General features: G+C 45.2%; 1 protein-coding gene and 1 pseudogene across 1 annotated transcript in view; both read right to left on the minus strand.

Moving 5' to 3' along the window:
* Positions 1-7774: 7774 nt before the first annotated feature.
* On the minus strand, positions 7775-9896 carry LOC115315751 (annotated as a pseudogene).
* A 3908-nt stretch (positions 9897-13804) lies between these two features.
* LOC121047176 (cell adhesion molecule 2-like) overlaps positions 13805-26680 on the minus strand; it is a 535225-nt gene continuing 522349 nt past the window's right edge. The window contains exon 4 of the mRNA XM_040502222.2: positions 13805-14113. Coding sequence (XP_040358156.1) covers positions 14040-14113 — 74 coding nt within the window. The 3' untranslated portion in view covers positions 13805-14039. The remainder of the gene's footprint in view (positions 14114-26680) is intronic.

A 26680-nucleotide genomic window follows, 5' to 3' on the forward strand; every position in this document is an offset into this window, starting at 1 on the left:
TAAATATGTCGAAAATGCACTGTGTGTAATGATAGTGGTTTAATAAACTTCTCTGAGCGATTTAAAAAATTTTGTTTGTCCGTATATGTGATTGGATATGCAACAAAGGATATGCAGCGTACACACACTTGCACGACGTTCGGCCAATACGGAGCAGACGGATCGTAGGGCATTCGCACAATATTGCGTGAACACTAGGCCGGGGCAGAACGGCTGTACGGCAATACCTGCCGGATATCAGACGGTGGTGCAAAACTCGACATTTGAGCGATATTGAAACAGACTTTCGGCCGGTACTGGCAGGTTACTGCAAAGTATTGCCGTGCTGCTTGGGAACGGAACGGATGGCATGTGACCATCGTGTTTCCAACGCTTATTTAATTTAATTTTCTTCTGGGGCGCGTGAAAGCACTTTTGTCACACACCAGAGATATTCGAAACTTGGGCAGGCCTCTCGGTTTTCTTTGCCACTTTTGGCAGTTATTTGGCACTTCAGTGGGTAGCCAGAGAAGAGCCAAACTTCACCATGCCCCGAATTGCCAAATTCAGATTTACTGCGGCAGTTAGGGTTCAAGCCTGGAACTTACTTTGGCAGAACTGTGACGGACCAGAGATAAGCCAAACTTAATGTGGCTGTAGTGGACTATTTCACTCTCGCAGGTCTGCGACGCGAAGAGAAAGGATATTGAGACCAGTTTGATAGATAGAAAGAAAAATAAACTTTAGATTTCGACAGATAATACAATGATTAAAACAAAAAGCACAAGATGTAAGCGCGAATGACATAAGTAAAAAAAGGAAAGGGGAAAAAAAATAAACGATACTAATGGAAGTCTTACAGTTCACGGATGCGACGAGCCTCATCAGAGTTCATTTTCTCGTTGGTGGTGCAGCGGCGGAGTCCGGGTTTGGTTGTGCCGTCTTGGCGGAACGAGGTCTTGCGTTAAGCTGCAAGACTTCGACGTGGGGTGAAGACCTTGCGTATAGCTGCAAGCCTTCGCCCCCGTGAGCTTGATGATTGCCCTGTCCGTCCCGAGAACGTTTTGTACTTCGTCTTCGTCTCTCGTCTCGGTCTTTTTTCTCGTGCCAACTGCTTGCTCTTTTCTCTTTCTCTTCTTCATTTTCTTGCTCCCACCTTGTTGACCCCGAAATCACCACATCACCCCCCACTTGAGAATGTTTTTCAGCTGAAACAACTTCTAGCACGCTGAAGTCATATTGTTCGCAGTCTATCACAACACAATGCACAATGAAAAACACATCACTTTTGACAGACACAAAAGTACATACATTTACAAAAGTCACTTAATAAGAACCGCCGGGCACACATACAATTCCAAAAATTCAGTAAATTCGTGATATTGTTCCTTTACAAAAAAAATCTTATTCAGCAACAGACATGCGGCTCATGTAATCAGCGCCCACGTTGTTACTACCCTTAATGTACTCAACAGTAAAGTCATATTCCATCAGCATTAGGCTCCAACGTAATACGCGACTGTTTACATGCTTTGCAGAATTGATGTAAACGAGTGGCTGATGATCACTTTGCAGAATGAATGGTCTTCCAAGTAAGAACACATGAAACTTCTTAACCGCCCAAGTAATGGCTAGTCCTTCTCGTTCCACTCTCGAGTAGGCAGCTTCACGCGGCAGCAGTCGACGACTTGCGTACGATACGGGGTGGAGAACATCATTATGGCGCTGCATGAGTACGGCTCCTATACTTCTCGACGAAGCGTCGGTACGCAACACGAAAGGTTCTGATAATTATGGGGCTTTTAAGATGGGCTGGCTCGACAGTAGTTCTTTTAGTTTGTCAAAAGACGCCTGTTCGCTCTTCCCCCAATGCACCTTGTTTGGTGCTCTTTTACGTGTCAACTCCGTAAGGGGGTGAGAGATTTCAGAGTACTGGGGTACGAAATCCCTATAGAAGCCCGTAAGGCCAAGGAACGATCGCACTTATTTTTTTGTCTCGGGTCGACTGGTAGCCTGCAATTTCTCCAGGGTCTCGACTTGAGGACGCAGGAGACCATGTCCAACAATCTGGCCAAGAAATTTGACAGATGCGAAACCAATTTCGCTCTTTGTGGGACGGATTGTCAAACCCGCCTGCTTCACGCGCTGGAAGAACAACTCCAGAGTCGTTAAATGCTCCTCCCAGCACTCCGTGGCGATGACGACATCATCAAAGTAGTGGTAGATGTTCGAGACCCCCTCGACCACTTTTCTCATAAGCCGGGTGAATACAGCTGGTGCTGTTTTGATGCCAAAGGGCATAAATCGAAACTGATAAAATCCAGACGTGGAAGAAAAAGCTGTCAGGTGCTTTGAACCTTCGTGCATCGGAACCTGCCAATATCCTTTAGAGAAGTCAAACTTCGAGAAGTACCGGCTTTTTCCCAACTTTGCAAACATCATGTCCACTCTTGGGATGGGTTCACTGTCGGGAATCAGGACCTTGTTAGGTTGTCTGAAGTCAATGCAGAGTCGCATTGTCCCGTCTTTTTTCTTTACCATCACGATGGGTGCTTGATGGGGTGACTCGGAGGGCTCAATGATGCCCCGTTGTAGCATTTCTTTTACTTCCTCCTGTACCATTTTTTGGATGAAGAATGGTATGGGGTACTGATGGACTTGAATAGGAGTGTCGGTCGTGACTTTCAACTTGCACTCTACCAGGTGGGTCCTTCCTGGGACATCTGACAGACTTTCCTGGTGTGTTGTCAGGAGTCTGGAAACTTGTGCTCGTTGATCGGCAGTCAGCTCCCTTGATATTTTCACGTCTCGATGAGTTTCGTTTTGTTGCAGTGTTGCACACGGGAGGTCTTCTTCCTCAACATTCCCATCATGGAATGCGACCGAAGCTCGTTGAGGTGTCTGATCAACGATTGTCCTCTCTTCGTACTTTTTCAGCATGTTGATATGAAACAAGCTGGTTCTTGTTCCAAGGTCGATGACGTAGTCAACGTCATTTCGTCTCTCTAAGACAGTGAAGGGGCCTTTCCAGGTCAGGATCAGCTTGTTGGTGTCAGATGGCAAAAGGAGCAAAACCTTGTCTCCAACAGTGAGCTGGCGCCTCCTTGTCTTCTTGTGATAATAGGTTTTCTGTGTCATCTTCGCTTTCTTGAGCTGCTCTTGGGCTATTCGGCACGTGTCGTCTAAGCGCTTCCGAAGCTCGACCATGTAGCCGTATGAAGTCCTTGTCTCGTCGTCGATACTCTCTCCTGACCAGAGCTCTTTTAATATGGCCATGGGTCCTCTGACGTATCCACCGTACAGTAGGTCAAAAGGTGCGAATCCGAGGGAGGTCTGTGGCACTTCACGATATGCAAATAACAGTGGTGCCAAGTATCTGTCCCAGCTCTCGGGGCTTTCCTGACACATTCGCCGGATCATTTGTTTCAGCGTGCCGTTAAAACGTTCCACAAGGCTCTTTGCCATAGGATGGTACGGCGTGGTGGGCATATGTTTAAGCGAAAGCAACCGGCTGAACTCCCTCATAAGCCCAGACATGAACGATCTGCCGCGATCGCTAATGATTTCTCTGAGAAATCCCACACGTGAGAACATCTCTAGTAAAAGCCTCGGCGACTTCCTCCGTTTCAATGCTCGGTAACGCAACCGCATCAGGGTAGCGCGTCGCGAAGTCAACCATGGTGAGTACATAGCGGTTTCCCTTCTCAGATGTTGGAGATAGGGGTACGGTGCCTATAGGGGGTAGGTGTGCCGAGCACTCGGCGGTCTCGGGAGGTTCGGCGCGCCGCCGCTTCATGACAACGAAAGTGGCGCTGCGGTCGAGGTCCCGGCGCCCGGCGGCCCGGCGATCCTCCGTCTCCCCTGCACCTGCGCCTGCGCTCCTTCGCGTTCATAGCGGTATGGCTATGGCGGCCTCCATGGCGTGAGGCGTTTCATTTGTGCTTGTTGGCGTTATTTACGGTGCTCTCCCGCTTTTAAATGAAGGTTCGGAAGGACACTAGCTGCTTCGCGCCTCTCTGCAAGTCAGGCTATAAATCAACGAGGCAAGGACCTAAGGTGTCGTTGTTTTCTGTCCCCAAGGACCCGGATCTCTTTCGGAAATGGGAGCTTGCGCTTCGGCGCGACGGCAAAAAACTTCAGCCTCACTCTGTGGTTTGCGAGCGCCACTTCGAGGAACAGTTCGTCGTGCGGCACTTCACCCATGTGATCAATGGAGAGATAGTCAAGCTTGCAAGAGACTGCCCGTGCTTGACCAAAGACGCTGTTCCGTCAATCCTGCCGAACGCCCCCAAGTACCTCTCGACGAGCCTCCCTACCAAAAGAAAGAGCCGAAATTCCGCAGGTGCTCGCTTGTCGAAGCGCGCCAAGGCTGCTGACAGATCGCAGCGTGCAGGTACGTCACCGCCTAGTTCGTCGTTCGAGTGCGGCTCTGCTCTTGAGGAAACTTTGGCGTCTTCCAGTGGAGAGCCGGATAATTCATTGGTCGCAAGCTTGAAGCAGTGCGCCTTGCCAAGCACCCTGTGGGCATTGCACGCCGTGGGAGACTCGCGAGCGACTGTTGCCTTCTCTGTCTGTGCAAGAGACGGCCCGAGCATCTCGCTGAACAAAGTCGTTGTGTTTGACGTGTGCGGCCCTGTTATTCATGCCGGTGTTTCCGTCCAAGGAACTGTTGTGCAGCGGTCCACACTGCACACTGTTGCTGAGGCCAGCTCCACCCTCAGGGAAGCAGATATGTTGACCCCCTGCAAAGGAATTGAAGTTGAAAAGAGGTACCAGTTGCTCCTTTTCAAGATGAAGCACAAGACCCACGGCAGTAGCCATTTTAGTGCAAAATGTGCTGGCGTCAGTCGATCAACGCTGAAGTCTTGCTTACATTGTCGCTATGCGAGGAAGCTGCTTCTGAACCAGCTCTCTTATCAACGAAGAAGGGTCAATCGCCCCACCACCACTAAGCACTCCTACAGAATCAAGCTCAAGACAGCAAGACTTAAAAGGTGTCAGCAAAGGCTGATGAAGCTTGAAGTTGAAATGAGGAGGATGAGGGTGAAGAACTCGGAAGTTGAGGCATCTGCATTAGAGGCCAAAGTCAAGAATCTCTCGCCCAAGCAACAACTGCAGGTAATGGCGTGCCTCGCTGCTTCAAAACGAAAAAGCTCCAAAGGTTTCAAATACCAGAGCGAGTGGGTTCTTGAGTGCCTGATTATGCGAATGAAAAGCAAGAAACTGTATGAGCACATACGCAAAGAAAAAATCATGCTTCTCCCAGGTCGCACCTGCCTCCAGAGGTACATTCGCTCATTTCGAAGTGGGTTTGGATTCAGCAAGACTGTCTTCTCAGCCATACGTGAAAAATGCAAGGGAATGGAGGTCCAACAAAGGCATGGTGGCATCCTGATTGATGAAATAAAGCTGTCGGAGAACTTGGCAGTTGACCACAATGGAAAGGTGGCAGGCTTTGTTGACTTGGGTGACTTCACATCAAACGACATGAGCTCTGTGCCAGCGGATCATGGCCTTGTCATCTTGTTTCAGCCCTTCAAAGGGAAATGGCACCAGGTGCTCGGTGTCTTTGCATCCAGGGGAAATGTCAAGGCCGAGTTGCTTGCACGAATCATCCTTGAAGCTGTCGTAATGGCTGAGAATGCTTGTTTGTTCGTGGACTTCGTCACAACCGACGCTGCAAGCTGGAACCGAAGTATGTGGCGAATTTTTGGGATTTCTGGGACAGCACAGCGAGTTGTTTGCAAGACTGCCCATCCCACTGACCCTGCACGCCATCTGCACTTTCTTTCGGACTTTCCTCATTTAATCAAAAATGCCCGAAACAACGCTCTGCAACACCCCTTCCAAACACCTGAGGGAAAAGTGTCAGCCCGGCATGTTGAAGCTGCATGGGAATGCGATCAAGTGAGCAACGTCTCGTTGAAGGCCATGCCACACGTCACCAAAGCGGTTGTGAAGCCTAACGGCTTCGAAAAGATGCGTGTTAATTACGCATTTCGCTTTTTCTCGGACGAAGTTCGACGTGGACTTTTTCTGTACAAAGAAGACATTGAGTGCCAGCATGGGTCTGTTGATCCAACATCTGCCTTCGTGAAGCTGATGCAGGAGCTCATCAGCATCATGACATCAAGGTTTTCTGCTGCTGCTCTGCGCCCCAACAGACTGAAAGCGGAGAAGCTGTCTGCGTTTCTCCTGTATTTGGATGACTGGGAAAGAATTGCAGGTAAAAATGGCTTTTTATCTGCAAGCACAGCTGAAGGGCTTAGGGTGACTATATCCAGCACTCTTTCTCTGTTAGAGTACCTCACATCGAAGCTGGGCTTCAGGTTCTTAATGACGTCAAGAATGAGCCAGGATAGTTTGGAACAACTCTTCGGGGTCGTGCGACAAATGTCGGGGAGCAACGATCATCCGACGCCCGTGCAGTTCCTGCTATCCCTCAACACCCTGAGTTTTATGAACCTTGCAAAGTGTCCCGACTCTGCAAACGTCTCGTCTGGGCTGCTGAGCAGTCTGCTTTGCATTGACGACTCCAGTGTTCGGGAGAAGACCACGCAGAAAGAAGTAGACCAGCTGCTAGATATAGGAAACCTGGAAGCAGCACATGAAGTGTTGAGTGACTGTGAACTTGATCACGGCTCCCTAGTGACAGAAAAGAGCGACTCAAGGCTGATTTTTTATGTTGCTGGGTATGTTGCGAGAAAGTTTGTAACAAAATGCAAATGTGAAGGATGCCTCAGCCTTCTGTTGATGCCTAAGGGAGCTCCCCATCCAGCTGAAGCATCGGTGACAACTCACATGTCGATGGGAGGCTTACTGTACCCGTCAAATGATCTCAACAGGCTCGTGTCGTCACTGGAGGACACCTTCACACATTGCTTCAGCGTAAAACAATTGAAGAAAAGCAGCCTTGCTGACTTCTCGTCATTCCTGCAGCTGAGGCCTCCTGCCCTCATAGGTTGTGACACTCACAAACGTTCTCTCACAAACCAGGTTGTGAAGTTCTACGCTATCATGCGCCTTCACTTTCTTGTTAAGGGAAGAAACTCGCTTCGTGAAAGCGCAAGGCAAGCAAAATCGCACTTGAAAATGCGGCATGTGTTGTGACTCAAGATATTTCCCATTTGTTAGACACTGAATCGTGCTTTGAGTGTCATGCTGACTGTTGCTGATGAGCATTTACTCCAGAAAAACTGGAGGCTACCTGAGCCTCAAATAAACTCATCTACTGCTCCAGCATCTGGAGGTGTTTAACTTGGAGAGACGACAAACACAGACAATCTTTTTTGCTTCATGCCACAAATATGGCCTTGTTGCTATATCACATAATTAGTTGTACTTTGCTGGTATTTACAGTAGCATCAGAACGAGGGCAGTGGTGCAGGCTAGTTCTCCCCCCCCCCCCCAACTTGTCACCCATCCACCTTCCTACACTTTTGACACAATATTTCATGCCTCAGTCCTCTGCTCAAACTTAAAAAAAAAAAGAAACTTTGTTATCTGTCGGTGAAAAACACTCCTGCAGGAAATCTGAAGTAGGTTTGCGGCAAGAGTTGCAATTGTAATTGAGCTAACTGAATTTCACCTAACTGAATTCCACAAATTGGAAATTGTATCCTTGAGCGAAAAAGCACATTTTTACATCTGGAGGAGGAGAATTTTCAGACCGCGCGAAAACTGCGCATTTGCTCCGTTCCCCGTGCGAGCGACCGGGACCCTCACGCGTGGCGCCATCGCGCGGCGTCATGAACAGGTGGCGTGCGTTTCGTCTTCTCCTCGGCACACCTACCCCCTATAGGCACCGTAATAGGGGTCCCACAATGTCGATGGCGACCCGCTGGAATGGTGTTTCGATGACTGGCATTTTGCCCAAAGGTACGCGGCCTACTAGGTGCTTTGGGACAGTTCTCTGGCAGGTGTCGCACGACTTTACAAATCGAGTAACGTCTCCTTGAACTCCTGGCCAGTAGAACTCCTCGAGGATTCTATCTGTCGTGCGTTTAATTCCCTGATGTCCAGCGAGAATTCCCTTGTGTGCCATTTTTAGCACAAAGTTCCGGAGATCGCTTGGAACAACGAGCTGTTCCATCTCCTTCTTTGATGTCAATTTGTACCGTCGAAACAGAATTCCGTTGGTCAGTGCGAACTCAATGTCAGCTGATCTTGTAGCAACTTTGACCCCGACCGCTTCAAAACATCTTTGGAGAGTACTGTCTTCTCTCTGCTTGGCGCTCAGCTCCGTCGAGTAGATGGCCAATGGATTCACTACCGCCACAGGTAACTGACCAGAGTTTCGGGAGGCCATCTTAGCTGCGGCTCTGGCCTGTGACTCGTTTGGCTCTGTGGCAGCCGATGAAAGGTCCATCTCAATGAGAACTGGTTCAGTTATTGAACTTCCACAGTCGCTTGCCTCAGTAACTGGAGCTGTCCTCTCTCCTTGAAGAGGCGTGTCTTGCTGACTACTCCATATAACGTTAGGATCGCAGGCATCCCGCACACCATCCACGTTTCCTAACACGACATCATAGAGAGGATTTTCCATGCAGGTCGCTGTCACCTTGCCTTGGAAATAGGGGGAATCAATGTCAACCATCGCTTCAGGCAGAGACAATTCTGTCCGGTCAAGCAGGAAGATAACGTGGTTTCGTCCTGTAAGTTTGACGTCAGGAACCAGGGACCGCTTGACTATGACCGAGTTATACCCAGAATCTCGCAGGACGGTGACCTGATGACCCTCGAGTAGTCCTGTTGCCGTGGGCATGCCGTCTACTTGAACGTCAGTTCCCGTTTTGTCCTCTTCAGCTTTCCCACCAAGGCTATCTGATGGACGACTTCCAGATCCGTAGACGTCACGATCCTTCCGACGTGTAAGAAAACATGACACCTGTCCACCACCGTCTGTCTTCTTCGGACAAGCCTCAGATTTATGCCCATTCTTGCGACATTTCCAGCAGAAATTCGTCTTCTGATTGGGTCCTCTTGATTTGGCCCAACAGTCTGCTGCCCGATGGCCTTTTTTATTGCAAAGGAAGCACTGCAGATTTCTCTTTGCACCTTGAAGATCAGACATCCTAACTTGCCCTGTCGGCTCGTCAGTCTCTCCTTTCTTTTTGCCGAGGTTGACCAACCCCTGGGCCTCGAGGTAGTGGTCTGCAGTTCCTCCTAGCTTGTCGAGCCCTTGGCAGCCCCTTTCCTTTATAAAAATTGCGAGTTTCTCGTGGCATTTGTTCAGAAAATCTTCGGAGACAATTTTGCCCCGAAGTGCTTGATAAGTGCGCTCCGTCCTTGCCATCTCCTGCCAGTGGTCAAAATAACCTAATAGACGACCAGAAAATTGTCTTCCCGTTTCGGAGTTCTCTGGTTTCGCCTCTCTGAACTTGACACAATATCCTGTTTTCAGTATAGCGAAATCGTTGGAGAAGAGTCTGCTTCAGTTTAGCATAGTCCATGGCATCGTCGGCAGCCATGCGTACTATTACACTTAACGCTTCTCCTTTCAAACATAGGCTCAAGGACAAGGCCCATTTTTCCGGAGGCCATTCTTGACTTCTTGCCACCCGCTCAAAACGTTGGATGTATGCATCCAATTCATCGCTCCTTTCGTTAAAGGGGGGTATAAGTTTATGTGGATTCCGATACCCCTGCGCGACACTAGGAGACGTAACCTGATCAGATGCATCTGGAACCCGAGTGATCGATCCTCCTTGCTGCTCTTGAAACCGCAACTTCAGCTCTAGCACAGTGCGTTCTGGTTCTAAACGAGCACTCGTTTGAGCTTTCACTTCTCGAGCCCTTTCTCGTTCTGTTAGACGCTCCTCTCTTTCGCGTGCGCGTTCTTCGTCTATCCATTGCTTTAGCGAAGCTCTTGAGAAACCCAATTCTTTACCAATCACCGTTAACTTCTCAAGATCCATTCTCAACCGACGCGGACACTAGCGAGGTGGAGCTCTTTGAGGTTGAATATAAGAGCAGTCCTGTCGCGGACGTCAGAATTGTAGTGGACTATTTCACTCTCGCAGGTCTGCGACGCGAAGAGAAAGGATATCGAGACCAGTTTGATAGATAGAAAGAAAAATAAACTTTAGATTTCGACAGATAGTACAATGATTAAAACAAAAAGCACAAGATTTAAGCGCGAATGACATAAGTACAAGAAGAAAAGGGGGAAAAAAAAGAAACGATACTAATGGAAGTCTTACAGTTCACGGATGCGACGAGCTTCATCTGAGTTCATTTTCTCTTTGGTGGTGCAGCGGCGGAGTCCGGGTTTGGTTGTGCCGTCTTGGCGGAACGAGGTCTTGCGTAAAGCTGCAAGACTTCGACGTGGGGTGAAGACCTTGCGTATAGCAGCAAGCCTTCGCCCCCGTGAGCTTGATGATTGCCCTGTCCGTCCCGAGAACGTTTTGTACTTCGTCTTCGTCTCTCGTCTCGGTCTTTTTTCTCGTGCCAACTGCTCGCTCTTGTCTCTTTCTCTTCTTCATTTTCTTGTTCCCACCTTGTTGACCCCGAAATCACCACAGTGGCCGAAATAACCAAATTCGGCGTTCCTTTGGCAGTTATGGCTCCTGTATGGCACCAACTTTGGCGCTCCTCTGGCGTACCTGAGAAGAGCCAAACTTTGGCATGCCCTAGGATCACCCAACTAAGGCTATAGTTAGGCACCGTATTTTGGCACTGATGATTGCAATGGTGCAATAACCTAACTGCGCCAAAGTTCGGCTCGTATGTTTGCCAGATCTTTGCCCAAGTTGGGCATTCCTCTGGCGTGCTACCTGGGATACCTTCGTAGATTTGTCAATTTTTCGAGGAACAAGTGCTTTTTCATTTCGCCCAAGGACCAAGAAGGTAAGTCCATCCCGAAAAAGTTGATCTTAAGGAGATAGCAATTAGTCCTCGGTGACGAAACATTCAAAGTTCGCACTGCACACTGCCGGTCCTCAAAACAAGCAAAACCTATAGCAACCCGGAAGCGACCTATTTCCCTCGGGAGTTCGGTCACGCTTGTTTTAAAGCAATAGCACTATGGGCGACACTTTGCAGAGATTTCAACTGTCTCCAGTCGTCGCGGCTATAGAACAAACCTTCTCTCCACTTTTGGCGCGAGGCCAAGGAAGTGGGATTTCCTGTCGGCGGCCCCGGCATCCCGCCAGTAACGGCGCGACCAAAGGAAAGTCTTCCGTGTCCGCCTGCTTGAGAACTTATTTTAAAACATTACTCGCGTTATGCGAATCCCATTTTGGCAGCTTCCAGTAGCTACTTGTAATGTAGGATCGTTTTAAGAAATTCTATCGCGTTTACCCGCTTACTTCACGGATCACTGGTGTCAGTCGTTCGTGGCATCCACGACGCCGACCACAACCGCTATGAGAATTAACCACGTCGCACCTCCATCCTTAGGCACATGACGGCACCACTCGACCGACCCACATTGCGCTACCGTGCTGCAGCTATCGCTTGAATGTCTGCACGTATTTGGTCAAAAACACACATTTTTGCTTACACCCACACACCTTGTATAAAGCGGGTATATTTACCTGCTTTCATCAAACAGGAAAGAGAAATGGGGACACTGATTCATTGTCACAGCGATCTTTCTTTCTGAATAAAGGACCCCATGAAATTCTGATGACAGGCTCACAACCTTCGTTCTCTGTGAAGAATCTAGACAATAAAAAACTACGTGACCTGCACCTGTCGCCCATCCTGGCTGACCTGTTCTTAGGCCGGAGAGCAAAATGAATACTTCTACATGGCGCTGGAGCACCCACTCGTAGCCGCTTGAAGTTAACTCTCATCGACGGCTACCTGAGGTGAACCACGACTGGAGAGTCTACACCAATTCTCGTAATCGCCGAGAAGTGGTTGTCACTTGCGCTGCATTCCGCTCATAACTCATGGGGTGGTAGACATTTTAGGCGCGAAAAAACACTAAAGAAAGCCATAGAAATATTCTTTTGATTTAAAATCGCAAAAATGTAGCTGGTTTGTGTGCGAGGTGCGTCAACTACTACCGCACGTAAAGCACCATACACGAGGCAACGAGCACCTCTTTTAGGAGGACGTGATTGTCTTCGTGGCTAGGGACCAACTGGTTTATTGCAGATTACGGGAAGATGACGCAAACATTTTCCAGTAGAGACCGAATATGTTACTTGGTAAGCTTAAATGTTTTACTTGAAGGTTCAGAAAAAGAAGGATATAGCTAACTGCCTTTTTCCAGAAATCTTTCTGTTGCTACGGCATAGTATCAGTACTCCACTCTGGCCAAGGGATAACTTGTTCAATCAATGTCCTAAATTTTCGTGATCCGCAAGACGAGGACGTCCGCTTTCCACCCGCAGTCGAAATGATTAGTGGACACTCTAACTGCACGTTGATGTACAGCCTGAGTTTGTACGTGGATGAGACACAGACTGACTTGTACACATAACAACTCATTGCTCTGGTGTCCTATTTCTCCAGTGCGCATGAGGCAACTAGCTACAGGCCTCATTGCCTTTTTTTTTGGCTGGAAGATGATGATCCCAACTTACATATTACTCGATGTGCATTCAGACTTTTTAGGTACGGGCCCCTAGCCCTTCTGTGCAGTCACGCCTCTAAAGAGCCTAAGTAAATAATATCATTAATGTTATTATGGCCACACTAGCAATTCGTAGGGTCTAGTTGCGATGACCACGCATCACCTCTACTCATGAGCTTAAAAAAAACCCACGACCATGCAACTGCAAATAACAAAAAAAGTAAATGTTGCACAACGCCGTTACTACGCAAAACGTACTAATGAAGGGAACGATGCACCAGGCACCAGAGTTCTGCATTCCCTTGCAGTGCCTGGAGGACTATCCTTAAAGTTGCACTTACCGTTCTTGGGTCTATATGTCGTCATGAAGAAGTTATCGAGCCACGTCTACCGGATTCAACAAGAAACAGAAAAAAAAATGGCAGGACGTGCACCGTATTGTTTGAAAAGACTTGTTGAGGCGAAAATGAACCATGCTGCCTACGGCTCGATATACTACGGATAGCGAACCGCCTACTCCTCATCCAGCACGTGTTTCAGGAAATGTTTCGTTAAGTAGGCATATTGCATAAATAAATAAAGAAATAAGACATCACTTGCGATTTGTTGCGATGCTCTGATCGTAGAACAGTTTCAAAGCATTTTCATTAAAATTGTTTTGCTAAAACTTAAAAAAGACAAAGGTCAGTGGCAACAATCACATTTTTATTATCACCAAATCATTTGTCGTAAAAGACGAACACTTGTATAGATATACTAATTGAGCAGTACTTTGCAGTGAACAGTGCATATTATTACAAAAGTATAGCATAGTCCCTCAGGTATTTTAAACAATGACTCATTATTGAAAGGTCATTGCCCCTTCTTTTCGAGCATGGAGTTTAACGCGGGAATATGATATATATGACTTCCGAGGATAAAATTAGTTTTCTTAAACTTTTACTGACCGTGTTTTTTTGTTTACTATATTGTGTGATCAAAATTCACCAATAATAGTACTAATTTAATATTTTTTGTTTAGCTTTTTAGGTGCCAAGATCCAGGCTTGAAACGCTGAAGCCGTCAGCATATTTGTGAAAAAAAAAGTTAGCCAAAAACCCAGCCTTACTAGTTTAATGTAGTTTTTTGTAAAGGCCTGAATGTTGGTGCTCCGCACTTTAGTATATTGATAATCGCGCACGTAAATTGTCAAAAGCTTTTAACACTGCGAAATATTTATTGAGTATAATACTTTTCATTTCATACTAAAGCAAACATACGTTCAGCTCAGGGTTCAACTAACTGCGATTTATTTAAAAGCCCTCTGAATGAATAAAGCTTTGCACAAATCAGCACAGACTTGTGCGAACATTTGCTAATATACTCGCCAATATTGTCATATTTAAAATGCGGCAGATTGACATTTACATATTCTATTAATGTTGTATCGAGGGTAATATAGAACAAAAATATTATTTTTACAACACATGCAATTTGCTGCAATTTGTATACTGTCCACTTAACTATATGTTAGGTAGCACTATGGATGTTTGCACTACGACACTATTATAACGCATATAACTAAATAGACGACAACCGGGGCGGAAGAGATGTGCGCTGTTTTGGAACCTGCAAAGAAAACATGAAACAAGTTAGAGTAAGTATATATAAATGTACTTTCCCTTAAACAAAGTTCGAGTTAAACCTCGCAAGCCTTTCATTCGAAAAAGAAGAGTGCTCACCAAACCTGCAGAAAACACGAAGTGTCATGGCATCGCAGTACTAGTGTTAGCTAATAACAAATCTGCGATATAGCGCTGCTTGGAACAGCCCCAGCACAAGAGGCCGCACACCAAAAATCCTATAATCCTATTGCTGTTGCGCATTTTTTGGCCCGTCGGTGCAAAGTGATCGACGCTACACACGCTTTATTGGCTACGTGACACCAGTCAGAAATCCCTCTCGGTTGAGTTGGAGATCCGACTATCGCACCTGTAACAGCCAAGTTAAGAACAAAACCCGTGAGAACAACAATATGAATTATTCATGTGTGTTTCTGACGCAGCCTTGTCAGCATTCAGTTGGGCGTAGTGTCTGAATCGGTGAAAAACAAATTGGATAGGAGTCCCTGCCAAGCGTTGGAACGGAGCTCGTGTTCAATTTGTGTCCTTCCCTCGCATGAACCATATAAGCGCAGCAGACCCAGTCCGTAGGGCTCACCTTGGGTAAACACCAAGACCCCTGGAAAAGAAGATAGACTAAGCTATCTCTATAGAGTCGTGCCGCGTTAATATGGACCCCTCTAACGTGGATGCCCAGCTATACGAAGATCATTTTCGGAGATGAACTTAGAAAATACGTGAACTTTTGTCTCGCTACTATGAACAACTCTCATTATGGAAGATTTTTGGTGGCAGCGGAGGTTTCCATTTTAACCAAACATCATTGTATTTGGATTATCTTAAATTTCGAATTCGTTTGACGCCCCGCACCCTCACGCTCTGTTCAGGAGCAGGCTTTGAATGTTGGGCACGCGTTCCAAGTGCTAACTTCGTTTAACTTCAGGCGCCTCCTTCGCTTAGCACCGAAAAGCGGGCGCACGCTGGGTCCTTGTCTGACGGCCCGATGCGACAGCTCGCAATTTAGCATGTTCTATCTCTGCGTCGATTTGGCCGCAACGCGACAGCGGTCGCCGGTCACGTCGGCTGTGCCAAGGCGCCAAAAAGTAAAAGGGACAAGCGGGAGGTACAATTTTAAAGGTGCAGAAAGAGGCTGAAATCATGGAAAGAGCTCGACTATCTAAGAAAGTAAGAAAGTTATTTTCGGCCTGGCGGTCATTCCTTGTAGCAACCGTTTGGATGGAAGGCGCACATGTGACTGCAGAAATCGTCAATGATTGGATGGCTAAAATAGTAGCCATTTATTTTTCGACTGATCGGCGATCGCTTCATTGACTGATAATTTCGGCAGTCACATTTGCGCAACAGAGTCGCAATGGGTGCGTTAAGGGGAGACTCTACGACTTCGACTAGAGGCATTGCATCAGAGTCTCCACTAAAAGTGCTCTTAGGGCACCTCGGGATGCAGTTCTCGCCTTCTTTGTAAATTTCGGGTTGTTTTCTTTCCTTTGGATTTCTTATGAAACATTGCAAGATGGATGCCATGCCGACAAAGCAGAACACAGAAGACGCTAATATGACGCTGTAGCTGCTCAAGCGTAAGCTTGTGCTTTTGTTTCTCTTTCATAACGGTTGAAATTTCGAATAAAAGAAATGCAACTTCTTATAAGCACGACGGAATTTAAGTGACTATATCTATCGCCAATAAACTAACGTTGCTATCTCTATTTCGCTTAGTCGTCACTTCCGGGGAAACGTAAGCAGATTCGGACCGTGAAGCTCATTACATGTGGTGGGCACCTAGTGGGAATACAGAACCTGGGTTGCTTTTTCTAGCTAAACGGCTATGAAATCATTTAGTGAAACTGCTTCAGAAACAAAGAACGAACCCAATGTACGGTAGAAACAAAAACCGCTGCATTCTCAAAATTTTACTTGCCATAAACGCACATCATACGAATGATAGGTTGAAAGAACGGAAGATTCATCTGGTGAGCATCAGCAAGGGAAGTAAGAAACAGCGTTCAGAAAGCTATCCCTACCGAAATATTCAGATAGCTTTTCACAATCTGGATTATGGAAGTGTAAATCTCTTTCTGGAAATTGTAAATCTAGATTGCAGTCCAAGACATGATTTTTGTAGATCTGAAATATAGATAGAATCCTGATAGGTTTCCAGTTTTGTTTTCCAGATAGCGAAATGTTATACTGTGTTTTTCGGTGGAGTTTCGGACTTGCGCGTAGCATCTCCAACAAAAAGATCTTCATAAAGACACTGAAGATTAGTTTAACGCATACCAGAAGACTACCGACACATTCCCACTTGTTCATAAGAACGTACGATGATTGAAATCACATTCAGCTGCTTCTGCGGTGATGCATCCATCGTGAATTCGTTCGGTTTACAAATACCTTTGCCGCAAAAACTAACCGTTGCGAAATGGGTATCAAAACAAGCGCGAGCAGCCCGCTATCAGCGTCTGCTCTCAGCGGAACCAGCGGAACTGCGTCAAGCTTCCTGAGGCAGAAATTTCTGACTCCACGAGCCTCAAATCTGGGGACGGAGGTCCGGAGTTTGACTCGTTTCACTAGCACCGGAAGTGTGCGCGACCTGTTTGGTAGATGAAGTGACTCGAGTCATGAATCCGAGTCTCTACTTAACGCACTCAATCAGCGAAAATCGCAAGGCGGGTAAGGGTGCGGTTATGTCTACGGTCTACTGTCGTGGTATCTTCATTGAGGAAGCGGCCTTCCGTGCTCTGGCTGTTCCATTGAGCGCTCTACACAGAGCGTCTTTCGTCCATTTTTGCGAGCACTCTACACAACGAGTAAATACAAATAACTTCATCGCTCATAACTTAAACAAAATAACGCGTACAAATATTATTCACCAGCAAGAATTTAAGCAATCTGCAAAATAACAGTGTTGTAAAGATACATCGCCATGGGAAACAAAGTTTGAATAATATATTATAAAGAGTGTGCAATGTAACCTCTAGATTTTAGTAATCTAAGAAACGCCGCGGATAAGGCTTGTGTTCGGGCTTCTTGCTTTGTGATTGGGATTCCGGTGTTCTTATCGGCCACTGAAGGAATCTAATTAACCTTGGAACAATAAGGAGATTTTCGAGACTGGAAACGCCCGCGTTTCTTAAGATGTCAGACAATATTATACCTTACCCACCCCCCCCCCCCCCCTCCTGGGTGAGGAAACCCTTTTGCGTGCCTCCTATTTTAGCGAAGCTTGTCGCCAGCTAGACTGTTCTTGCCCCTTGCTCACCAACACGTCTCGAAACGGTACTGCGATGACCGAAAACAAGAAAAAATTGCTCCCAGTGACCGCGTGTTCAAACGTTTTACTCTCAATGAACTCGGTCGCAACAAAAAGGGTCTCCCAATGCCCCTACCGTGTTATTCACCAAACATTACCCGTATACTACCTCGTGAAATTTGAATACCATCAATAGACCGGCGCACACACGGTCGACAAGTCGTCCACATTATTCGCCTCCAGCTTTTATGCCACGCCAGCCCACCCTTTTCTACAAAGCTCACCCATTCGGCTAGGATGCCTTCTTTCAATGGGGAGCATTTGTGGCATGGATGTGCCGAGCCCTGCGGTGCCAGCTTGGGCGCTAATGTGCTCGAGAGGCATTGCGTGCCAGGGCGTGGATCGTCTCACGAGATTGGATTAGATTCAGCCTGGCTCTGGAAACCCTGGGCTCCGTGTATTATGTTTTCTCCCAGAACACTCTAAAAAATATATATATATATATATATATATATATATGCGTACTGTCGGAGCTACTTATTCGAAGTTTATTACGACGTCTCGAGCGGGGACCGCTCTTCATCAGGTAACGAGTTTACAGCTCGTGAATGTTTATATACCCATAAGAAGAAATTAGATGTGGTAAAGAGCAGTAGGAAATGGAAACAACGTTGTCAAATCAGATAGTAGTGCACACACAAAGGAAGGAAAACCTAAACTTGCAACTGCCAAAAGAAAAACAAAACGGTTGGCGGAGAGATTGTTTACGCCCGCACAAGAAAAACGCAAAAAAAAAAGAAGGTTGAGAAGTTTTGAAGCGAAAGAAGAAAAACACACAAAAAAAGTGTGTCCGAAAGTTTCTGGTTCAAAAGGGGTGGCTCGTCTTCAAAGCAAATATAGGTCACATGTGACCACCGACGCGCCCGATTCCAGAGACATTCGTTTGCGTTAGAAGATCGAAGTTTGAAGTGCTATAAAACTTTGGGGTATTTTTCCTTGAATGAGGAGCTGTAGAGATGTAACAGTCTATGACTGCCTGAGATTAACCGCTTGAGCCGCATTTATACGTTTTGGAGGTTCTCCTCGTGCTTAACCAAAATAGAGTGTGGTTTAAATATCGATTGTTAAGTTTGAAGATCTCCTAGTGTCTTCAGCGTGTGCATCTCGAGAAGCTCGAGGACGCAGAGGATAAGCTCTCCAACGAGCCAGCAGCGAACTAAACAGCCTTCCCGGACTTTTATTAATGCCCTGGTTGAAGGTATCACACTTATAAATAAAATACGATTCCTTTTCCACTCCTTTCAATTTTGAGCTGGAGCCTGGTTCCAAAATTACAAGAGAAATGTGCTTGATTGAGTGATTAGAAGGAGACAAGTGCTTTGAGAGCGGAAGGTCGGGGAGTGTTTGTGCTTGATATTTGTGGTTATTAAAGCGTAGCCTGAAAAGCCAGGTTAGTCTGTCAAATGTACTGTTTGCTACAGACATTTCAGTGCAGGAGATAAACCACGTTTGGCTTGCCGCAATCGTAACTACCCCTTATGTTCCACGTGAAATCTGAATTTGGGCTCGTGACGTTCTTTGCTTCTGACATGTGCTTGCAGACTTCATACCTGGGCTTTCGACATGGTCGGCATCCTAGGCTTGCGGGAGTGGTAGTTTTTGATTTTACTAAGACGTCCAAACATCAACAACATACTGAGCAAAAATTACAATCTTCTCTCACAGAGTGATCACCTCAAAGAAATCTTGCCCGTCGCTCTCGGGTCGTCTATCAACGCGGCAGGAATCTCCGGGACGTCTGTAGTTAAATCAAAAGGGTATTTCACGAAATGTAGACAAATTCAATATTACGAAAACTATGCCTCGCAACGAAAAAAAAAGGCTTATGTCGTGTTGATTTTGGGCAGGGGCCTATTTAGGAAAGTTATTAAAGTACGGGATAATTAAGTTGTTAATTATTTTTGCGTAATTACCTTTTCGTAATCTTGTGTTTAAGGGCATGGTTTCAATTAGAAATTTGCTCAGCATCATCGAAAAACATTAAATTAACAAATCAACAATCGAACCGCACAAATTCGACGGGTGGTACGTTTCGGTTTCCTATCGGAGCGCGTCTCGGCTCCGACGGCGCCGCGTTTTGTAAGCAAATAGTGCAACCAGCCTCTGCTGCGTCGCGCGATGACAGCGCAGCAGAGGTTAGTTGCACTTTCTCTCCACAAGGCGCGGTGCCGTCGGGGCCGAGACGCGCTCCGATAGGTAACCGAAATTTAAAATCCCGTAGTATTTGTGCGTTTTTTTTTTTTTTTAGAAAGACGTAAAATGCTTCGCGCATCTTCTATCGTTCTGCAATTCGTTCATTTTGTGTTTTTCGATGATGCCGAGCAAATTTCTAATTGAAATATTGCGCTTAAACACAATATTAAAAAAAGTTAAGTACGCAAATATAATTACAATCTCATTATCCTCGACTTTAATCATTTTTCTAATTATTGCCCCCCAGCCCAGGACAGTATTCTTTTGTTGTGACGCGTAGTTTTCGCAATATGGAATCTGTCCACCTTACGTGAAACAACCTATATATATATATATATATATATATATATATGTATAAACGTAGGGTTGTTTGCACGTGTATGTAAAATCGGGATATTTACTTATTTGCTATTTTCGTACCGCTTGGACGAACATTCAGGGGCTTGGAACATGTCAATTGCTGAGAACTGGAAGTTTCTTTCCCATCTCTATAGTAGCTTCTTTTTGCCGACATTTTTTTTTCTCTCTCTCTCTCTCTCTCTCTATATATATATATATATATATATATATATATATCGCAAATGAAAATGAATTCAAATGCAAATCTAGCGAAAAGCCGATACTGGGCAGTTTAGTTAAGGGAGAGCGTAGAAAGATGGGAAGTCTCAAGGGGAAAACTTTATTTAACAAAAAAGCAGGCGAGTACTCCGAAACATCTGATCTCGGCACACTTTTATTATAGTTTAATTTATTTTTGGTCCCCCTACTTTGGCTCCCTACTTTGTCACCTGTCACGCATAACTGAGCTACTGTTCAGAGCATAGGAATCCTGTCGAAAGAATCCTATTTAACAACGATATCCCCGGAAACACTCTATATCACATCACCGTTGTTCCAAATAAGAGTATCAGTATACACTAAAAAGTTTCCGAGAACAACCTTTCTGTCGAAATGCCTCGAGTTAAGCGAATGACACGCTGAAACAGCTTTTCCTCCTAAAACTGGAAAACGCAATTCGTACCTACTACGATGTGAACATACAAAATATGGTGCTCAATGTCATCTTGTAAAATATGGTTTTAGGGCATACCCTATACGAAAATCGTTCTCAGGTGTGGTCGCTCCGTACATTGACGTAAACAGGTGTGCACTGACTCTTAGGGCATACAGACTCGTGAGCATTTTAGATTGCAGTTGGGAAGTACTTCCGAGCCAGCGGAAACGCAGATGAGGTGATATATCAAAAGCCATCTCACCGTGGCTTTTGCAGGCACCCGGACCATTTTATCGCCTTTTCGCGCTCCCAATGATACGTTGAGTGACATGTCGAAACAGAACCACCATTAGCGGCCTCAATAATATAGCTTATGACTTGCTGGAGTCCGGCGCCTATTATTATTCTACAGGCAATTGGAATAATCGTCTTCTGCACTCTGTCATATTTGTTTACTGGGGTTTCGAACGTGTTCTCAAAGCGTGCGCGGTAGCTTAACTCTGCGGATTGTAAGATGCCACGCGTGTCCCCTCAGCGTATTGACTGGTCATTTTTTCTTTGCCTGATACGCGCTAGAAATACGCGTAACTGTTATCCGCCATGCGTGACATATTGCTACGTGCAAATAGCTGAGTCAGCAGCGTGCTGAACTTTGGCGCCGCTGGCTGGGCTTTGATCCCCGCCAGCGCTTGTCCTTCTTACCTTTCTTCTCTTTGCCATGACTGTAATTTCCCAGATGACTCAAGAATTTTCTCGTGTGTTCAAGCTCGGAAGCATCAAGATACACTTGCGCTCACGAAATGAGGTTCGTATGGCTGCTTGAGTCAGTCGTCCTTCCGTCACTGTCAAAATAGTCTCTGTTACATCATGATTCTCGGCCCAATTTCGCCGCATTAAGTGTTCATTTTTAGTTTTATTGATTGAGTTATGTTTTTATTCGTGGCAATATTATACCTGATGCACAATAAAAACTGTTGGGCAACGTTTGGGGTTGAAAATTCGACACTATTAACTAAAAGCTTTCCCAGAATACATTAACGTACCATTTTGAAACAGGCCACGATGTGCGCAAAGAATTTAAGCTATTGGGGACGCGAAGCTCCTCTGAAAGTACATAAAGTACTTGGACAACAAAGATTCACCTGCGGTTATACCAGGTTATACTTTACCCTATTGCAGATGACGCTGCATTTCGGTGGAGCCAAATGAGCAAGAGAGTTCAACGATATGGCGAGCATAATGTGGATCATCATCATCATATAGTATACCACTACAATATAACCTATTGGTTGTTTTGGGGAACGAATCAAATAAAGCAATATTCATATTATTATTATTATTATTATTATCATCTTTATGAATTTCGTGTCCCCTACCTAATTTATCACACACTGAAGGCGCCATAATTCTGCGGTGTCTTTCTGCACTTGATTGCCTTGGCGCCGTGTTAAGAAACTCGACAAGAAACTAGTGCCATGACAATCACTTTTGCGTCTGCTGGATTCGAACCATCAGCTGCGGTCTGAATTAAATTGGAACCGAGCCTGGATGCTGATCATGACGTTCATGAATAAAAACTCTCATTGCAGATCGATTTTCAGAGTGCAAAAATAATTGGTGTTTAACGATTCGAGTCTCCATACAGGACAGGTAATTTGTTATTTGTGTGTCTTCTCTAAACGCGCTAATGTAGATTTAGGAAGAGAAAGGTGTATCTACACACCTTAATAAGTGCAAATGTTTATTCGGTGGTAAGTGAGAAAACGAAAAAGGAAACATCGGAGGTTTGAAGCAAATTTTAAAAAGTCTGCATTGCTGCTTAAACTTATAGTGAAATATCATATGGAGAACCGTGTGTGAACGTTTTTGTCTTTGCTATCATGTTTCTTTCCAAGAAATGTCCGCTTATTTTCTTCTTCACGTGGTGGTCCCTGCTGGTTTCGAAGGTGGCACCCGATCTGCGGGTTGAAGAATTTCAACCCCTCGACTGTTGAGATTTTCTCCTAAGTATGTGCCCCATTGGTCGGGTTTTCTTTGCAAAGAAATAGTTCAAATGTACACTTAACGTAAATCTCTTTTCATTATTTATATAGCGGAAAACACATAGTACTGACCATTTCGTCGTTTACCCTGAGACTGGGGGGTTCGGGTTCATAAGGATTAAACGGAGATACTGGATGCGAAAATCACTTCCACGTTTCTTTTAAAAATCGATTTTATTCATGTACATTCACTTTTGCGATAATCTTTCGGTTTCAGATTCCTAACAGGTGGTACATTACAAAGCTTCTTCATCGAAGGATCAGCTCTGATTCTCTTAATTCACTAATGAGAACTATTAAATATTAAAATCGGAAGAGCCGGCGCTCAAATTGCCACCACCGCCCGAGCAGACAACATGCCGAGCAACCCTCCCCCCCCCCCCCCCCCCCTAGCAGATCACGCGTGTAGGGCGTCTAATTTCAAAACATATAGATAACCCCAAAGCGGTAAATACTCTCAAATATAACGTTTATGGTTTTCCAAAGGCATGCGATATAGGCACTCCTCTCACGGATGCACGTTCATGCACGGCACCGACCGTCAAATGTGTATTAATGGTTGATCTGAGGCAAGTATAAATGACTGCCGTCGACGCTATTCGAAGAAACCGTTTTCCTTCAGTAGAATTAGTGATGATTATTCTGGCGGACGACAAACGCAGCTCCCACGGAAGGACAAGTCACCTTCCCATAAAGCCGTGCGGCAACATAGCTTATAAAGACTGATCACTATAGCAAAACTGCTTAATCAAAATATGTGTGTAAAGAAAATAAGCTCACAATGTAATAAATAAATATCTCTAATTTAACGGGAAATCATTCTACCGCAAATTCTGTTTCTTTTATTCTGCTTAATTGAACCAAATATCTTGAGAGGTGTTCGCCAATCACTGAGCCTCAAATAAAATAGGTTTAAGTGGCTGAATATGACACGTGTGTCTTAAAGCTGGTTTCATTGTTGAAACCGACCACGACGGGGTCCGACAGAACCGGTCTTTAATCCCATTACGACCGCCCCGCGCTGCAGCAATGTCGATTGTAATGTAAAGGCTGGTTCACATATTTTGCGTCGACCGCGTTGCGATGCGTTACGTCATTAAGCACAGCGGCTTCCTTTTGGTTCTTCGGAAGAATTGCCATAGCAACAGCTCGACGCAAGCGGTCTTAAGAAAGTGAAACGCAATAAGACTAAACTGTGCAAACGAGCCTTGAGCGGCTTAAAACTCCTTTGCAATAGAAGCCTGTAAAATGATTAACATCGCAAAACGTTGCGGTCGCAGTCTGTAAGACTCAAAAAAATTGGTGAACCAGCCTTTATAGAGAGCTCATGAAACCGTTCTTTATAAACACCGTTGCTTTCGCTTTTCGCCCTCCGCTCTATATCTGAACGTAATGTACACCATCAAGACACTAGCTCACAGGCTTAAACATTTTTACCCCGGGTCGGGCATACTAGGGGAAGGCGTTCCAAATCTTTCTAGTAGTAACGTTTTAAAGGGCCCATACAATAATTTACTATGCCCTTTTAAGCCAGCCAAAAACGTAATTATGTAACTTTGTTTGGTTTAAGACAACACAAGGAAAAAGTAAAGACCAGACAGACGACAGCGCTGACTATCAACGCTGTCTGAGTCTTTTTTACTTTGTTCTTTTTTATCACGCTGTTTTAAACCAAGATGCTAATCGACCAACTATCCAAAACACCTTTTAATAATTATGTAACACGAACATGATGAAAATGAGATCATAAATAATCGACTGCTCATTGACATCGCGAGCCATTTCGAACACGGTCAGTTAGGTTGTGGATTATACGCGGAGACGCGTCATTTTGCAAAGAGAAAGAAACTCAAAAGTACAAGTGATTACTTTTGGAGCGCAGCTCTTAGGGGCCCGTTTCCAGCCTGAGCTGCGTCGGCGTCGGCGTCGGCGTCGGCAAAACCAGGGGGGGTTGGTCGCGTGACCCCCCCCCCCCCCCCCGAGGTCACGTGACCCCTCTCCCCCGAGATCACGTGACCCCCCGCAGGTGACGTGACCCCCCTCACTACCCTCCCTACTCCTCCTCAAGAGCTGCGCTCCAATTCGGCGTTACAGGGATTTGTAAACGGCTTTCATTTTTTTTTATTATTTTCATGGGATGCGATGCTATATTGAATTGTTTGTAGCTAACTTCAGAAATGTGTACTAAACCAATTCTAGGGTTACATCTTTTGAGTGATGCTATGTGCGCTGTAAAACAATGTTTTTTTTAGCAAAATGATCCCACAGCGAATAATTCCAAAAATAATCGAGGTAAAATTACGTGAGTGAAAATATCTAATTTTAAAGGTAACATCCAAATTTGGGGTGATAAAACAGTCAAACTGCAGTGTTGAATGAATATATTGTGAGGAGGTTCAGCATTCAGCATTATCAGCGTTTTGGGCCATTCATTCATATATTTTTTAGCTATTCTTGTATTTCCTATTTTACACTGATAATGCAAGGTACGTGCTAAAATTCTCTGCATAGCTGTTGAGATAGCTGATGCGAACCTATTACCGCAGCACTTATTTACTTAGATATGTGTTCAGAGCTTCGGCAAACTAATTCTAAAGTGCGCTATTTTTTAAGGTTAAAAATTCACATTTTCAGCAGGATCATTTAAAGTTTAATGTTCACAAAACAACGCGCGTACCGAATATGGCAATATGGAATTGGAATTACCGTATAGCTAATACTTTCCATGAATATTCTCATATTGACACGAACAACAGTTTAACACGGTATTTGCTTAAACACTCCATTCATAAAACTGAGATTGCTGCTATAGTTCTAAACAGGTAATAAGCCTTTATTTAAAATAAAAAAATGCAAAGTCGTTTGTCAGACGCTATACACTTCCTAAGAGCAAGGGAAAAAAGCATATTTAGCGTCCGTCTCAAGCGCCCAGTACCGGTCTTGATCGTCTCGTCTGGCCGCCAGATATTGAGATGCCGCTGTGGTTCTGAGAAATATTGCCGACGTGGCTTGGGAAGACACGCGGTAATTGGGTGGACCAAACTCATATGATGCGCCTCCTTTGGAGCGCCGGGCACGCACGCCGCAATATTGGCTTTCCGGAAGCCGCGTTGTGCTGCCATCCAATGGTATCTCTCGTAACTAGGGCCGAACAGAGGACTCTCTATAGCTGTTTAACGCCTCCGCGAGAAGGAGCTTCTGTCCGTTGCGTTGTGCGGCGTCTGGAAAATCTGCAAAAGCACGATGATCATCCCGATGGGTGACATCTTGCTCTTGTTTGCCGAAAACGTCAACAATGACTATTATAAGTGTTGGCGCTCTCTCGCTCGTAAATGTTCGAGCGTAAATATGGTATTTTATACCATTATTTGTTCGGAATATATTTGTATTTTCTCGACCGCTTCAAGCGTTTGCGCGGATATGTTGTCAAGAATGCTGCACCCTTGAAGCAACCATTCCTGCAAAGCATGTTGCATCAAATTCTTTTACTTAAAAAAGACTTCAACGGTCACAGAGCAAGAAACAAAATCGGGAGCAGAAGCTCTATTAATCGTTGCCAGCATGCGAAGGAACATACATCAGTTGTCCCATCTTCTATTCAATCCATTAACTGCTAAGGCATTCCGGCGTCGCTAAACATATTAACATTGATGTGATGCCACGGTGTCGAAATCACTTTAGGTCACCTCAGGAGATGGGACAATGTCACTCTAGTCCTTCCATTTTCCTCACACAACTATTTAGAAAAAAAAGAAATTTTAGGTTCCTTTCGCCAAATTCAATGTGAAATATTTTATCTTTGTATTTTTATTACTATCTCGTGCCGAAATTCGTCGAGAACTACAAATATGGTAAATGTAAATATATTTTATTATAAAAAAATCGGTGTAAAAATTGATGTAATTTTCAATATTCAATGCACTAGCTTATTCATTCAATCAATTTAGAGTACACACGCATAGTTGAAATCGTATTTTGGTGCCGTTAGTGAAGCTCGCAGCTTTTGCTCTAGCAGGA

Source organism: Ixodes scapularis, unplaced genomic scaffold, assembly GCF_016920785.2.
Source record: "Ixodes scapularis isolate PalLabHiFi unplaced genomic scaffold, ASM1692078v2 PGA_scaffold0__279_contigs__length_252992795, whole genome shotgun sequence".
NCBI classification, from domain to species: domain Eukaryota; kingdom Metazoa; phylum Arthropoda; class Arachnida; order Ixodida; family Ixodidae; genus Ixodes; species Ixodes scapularis.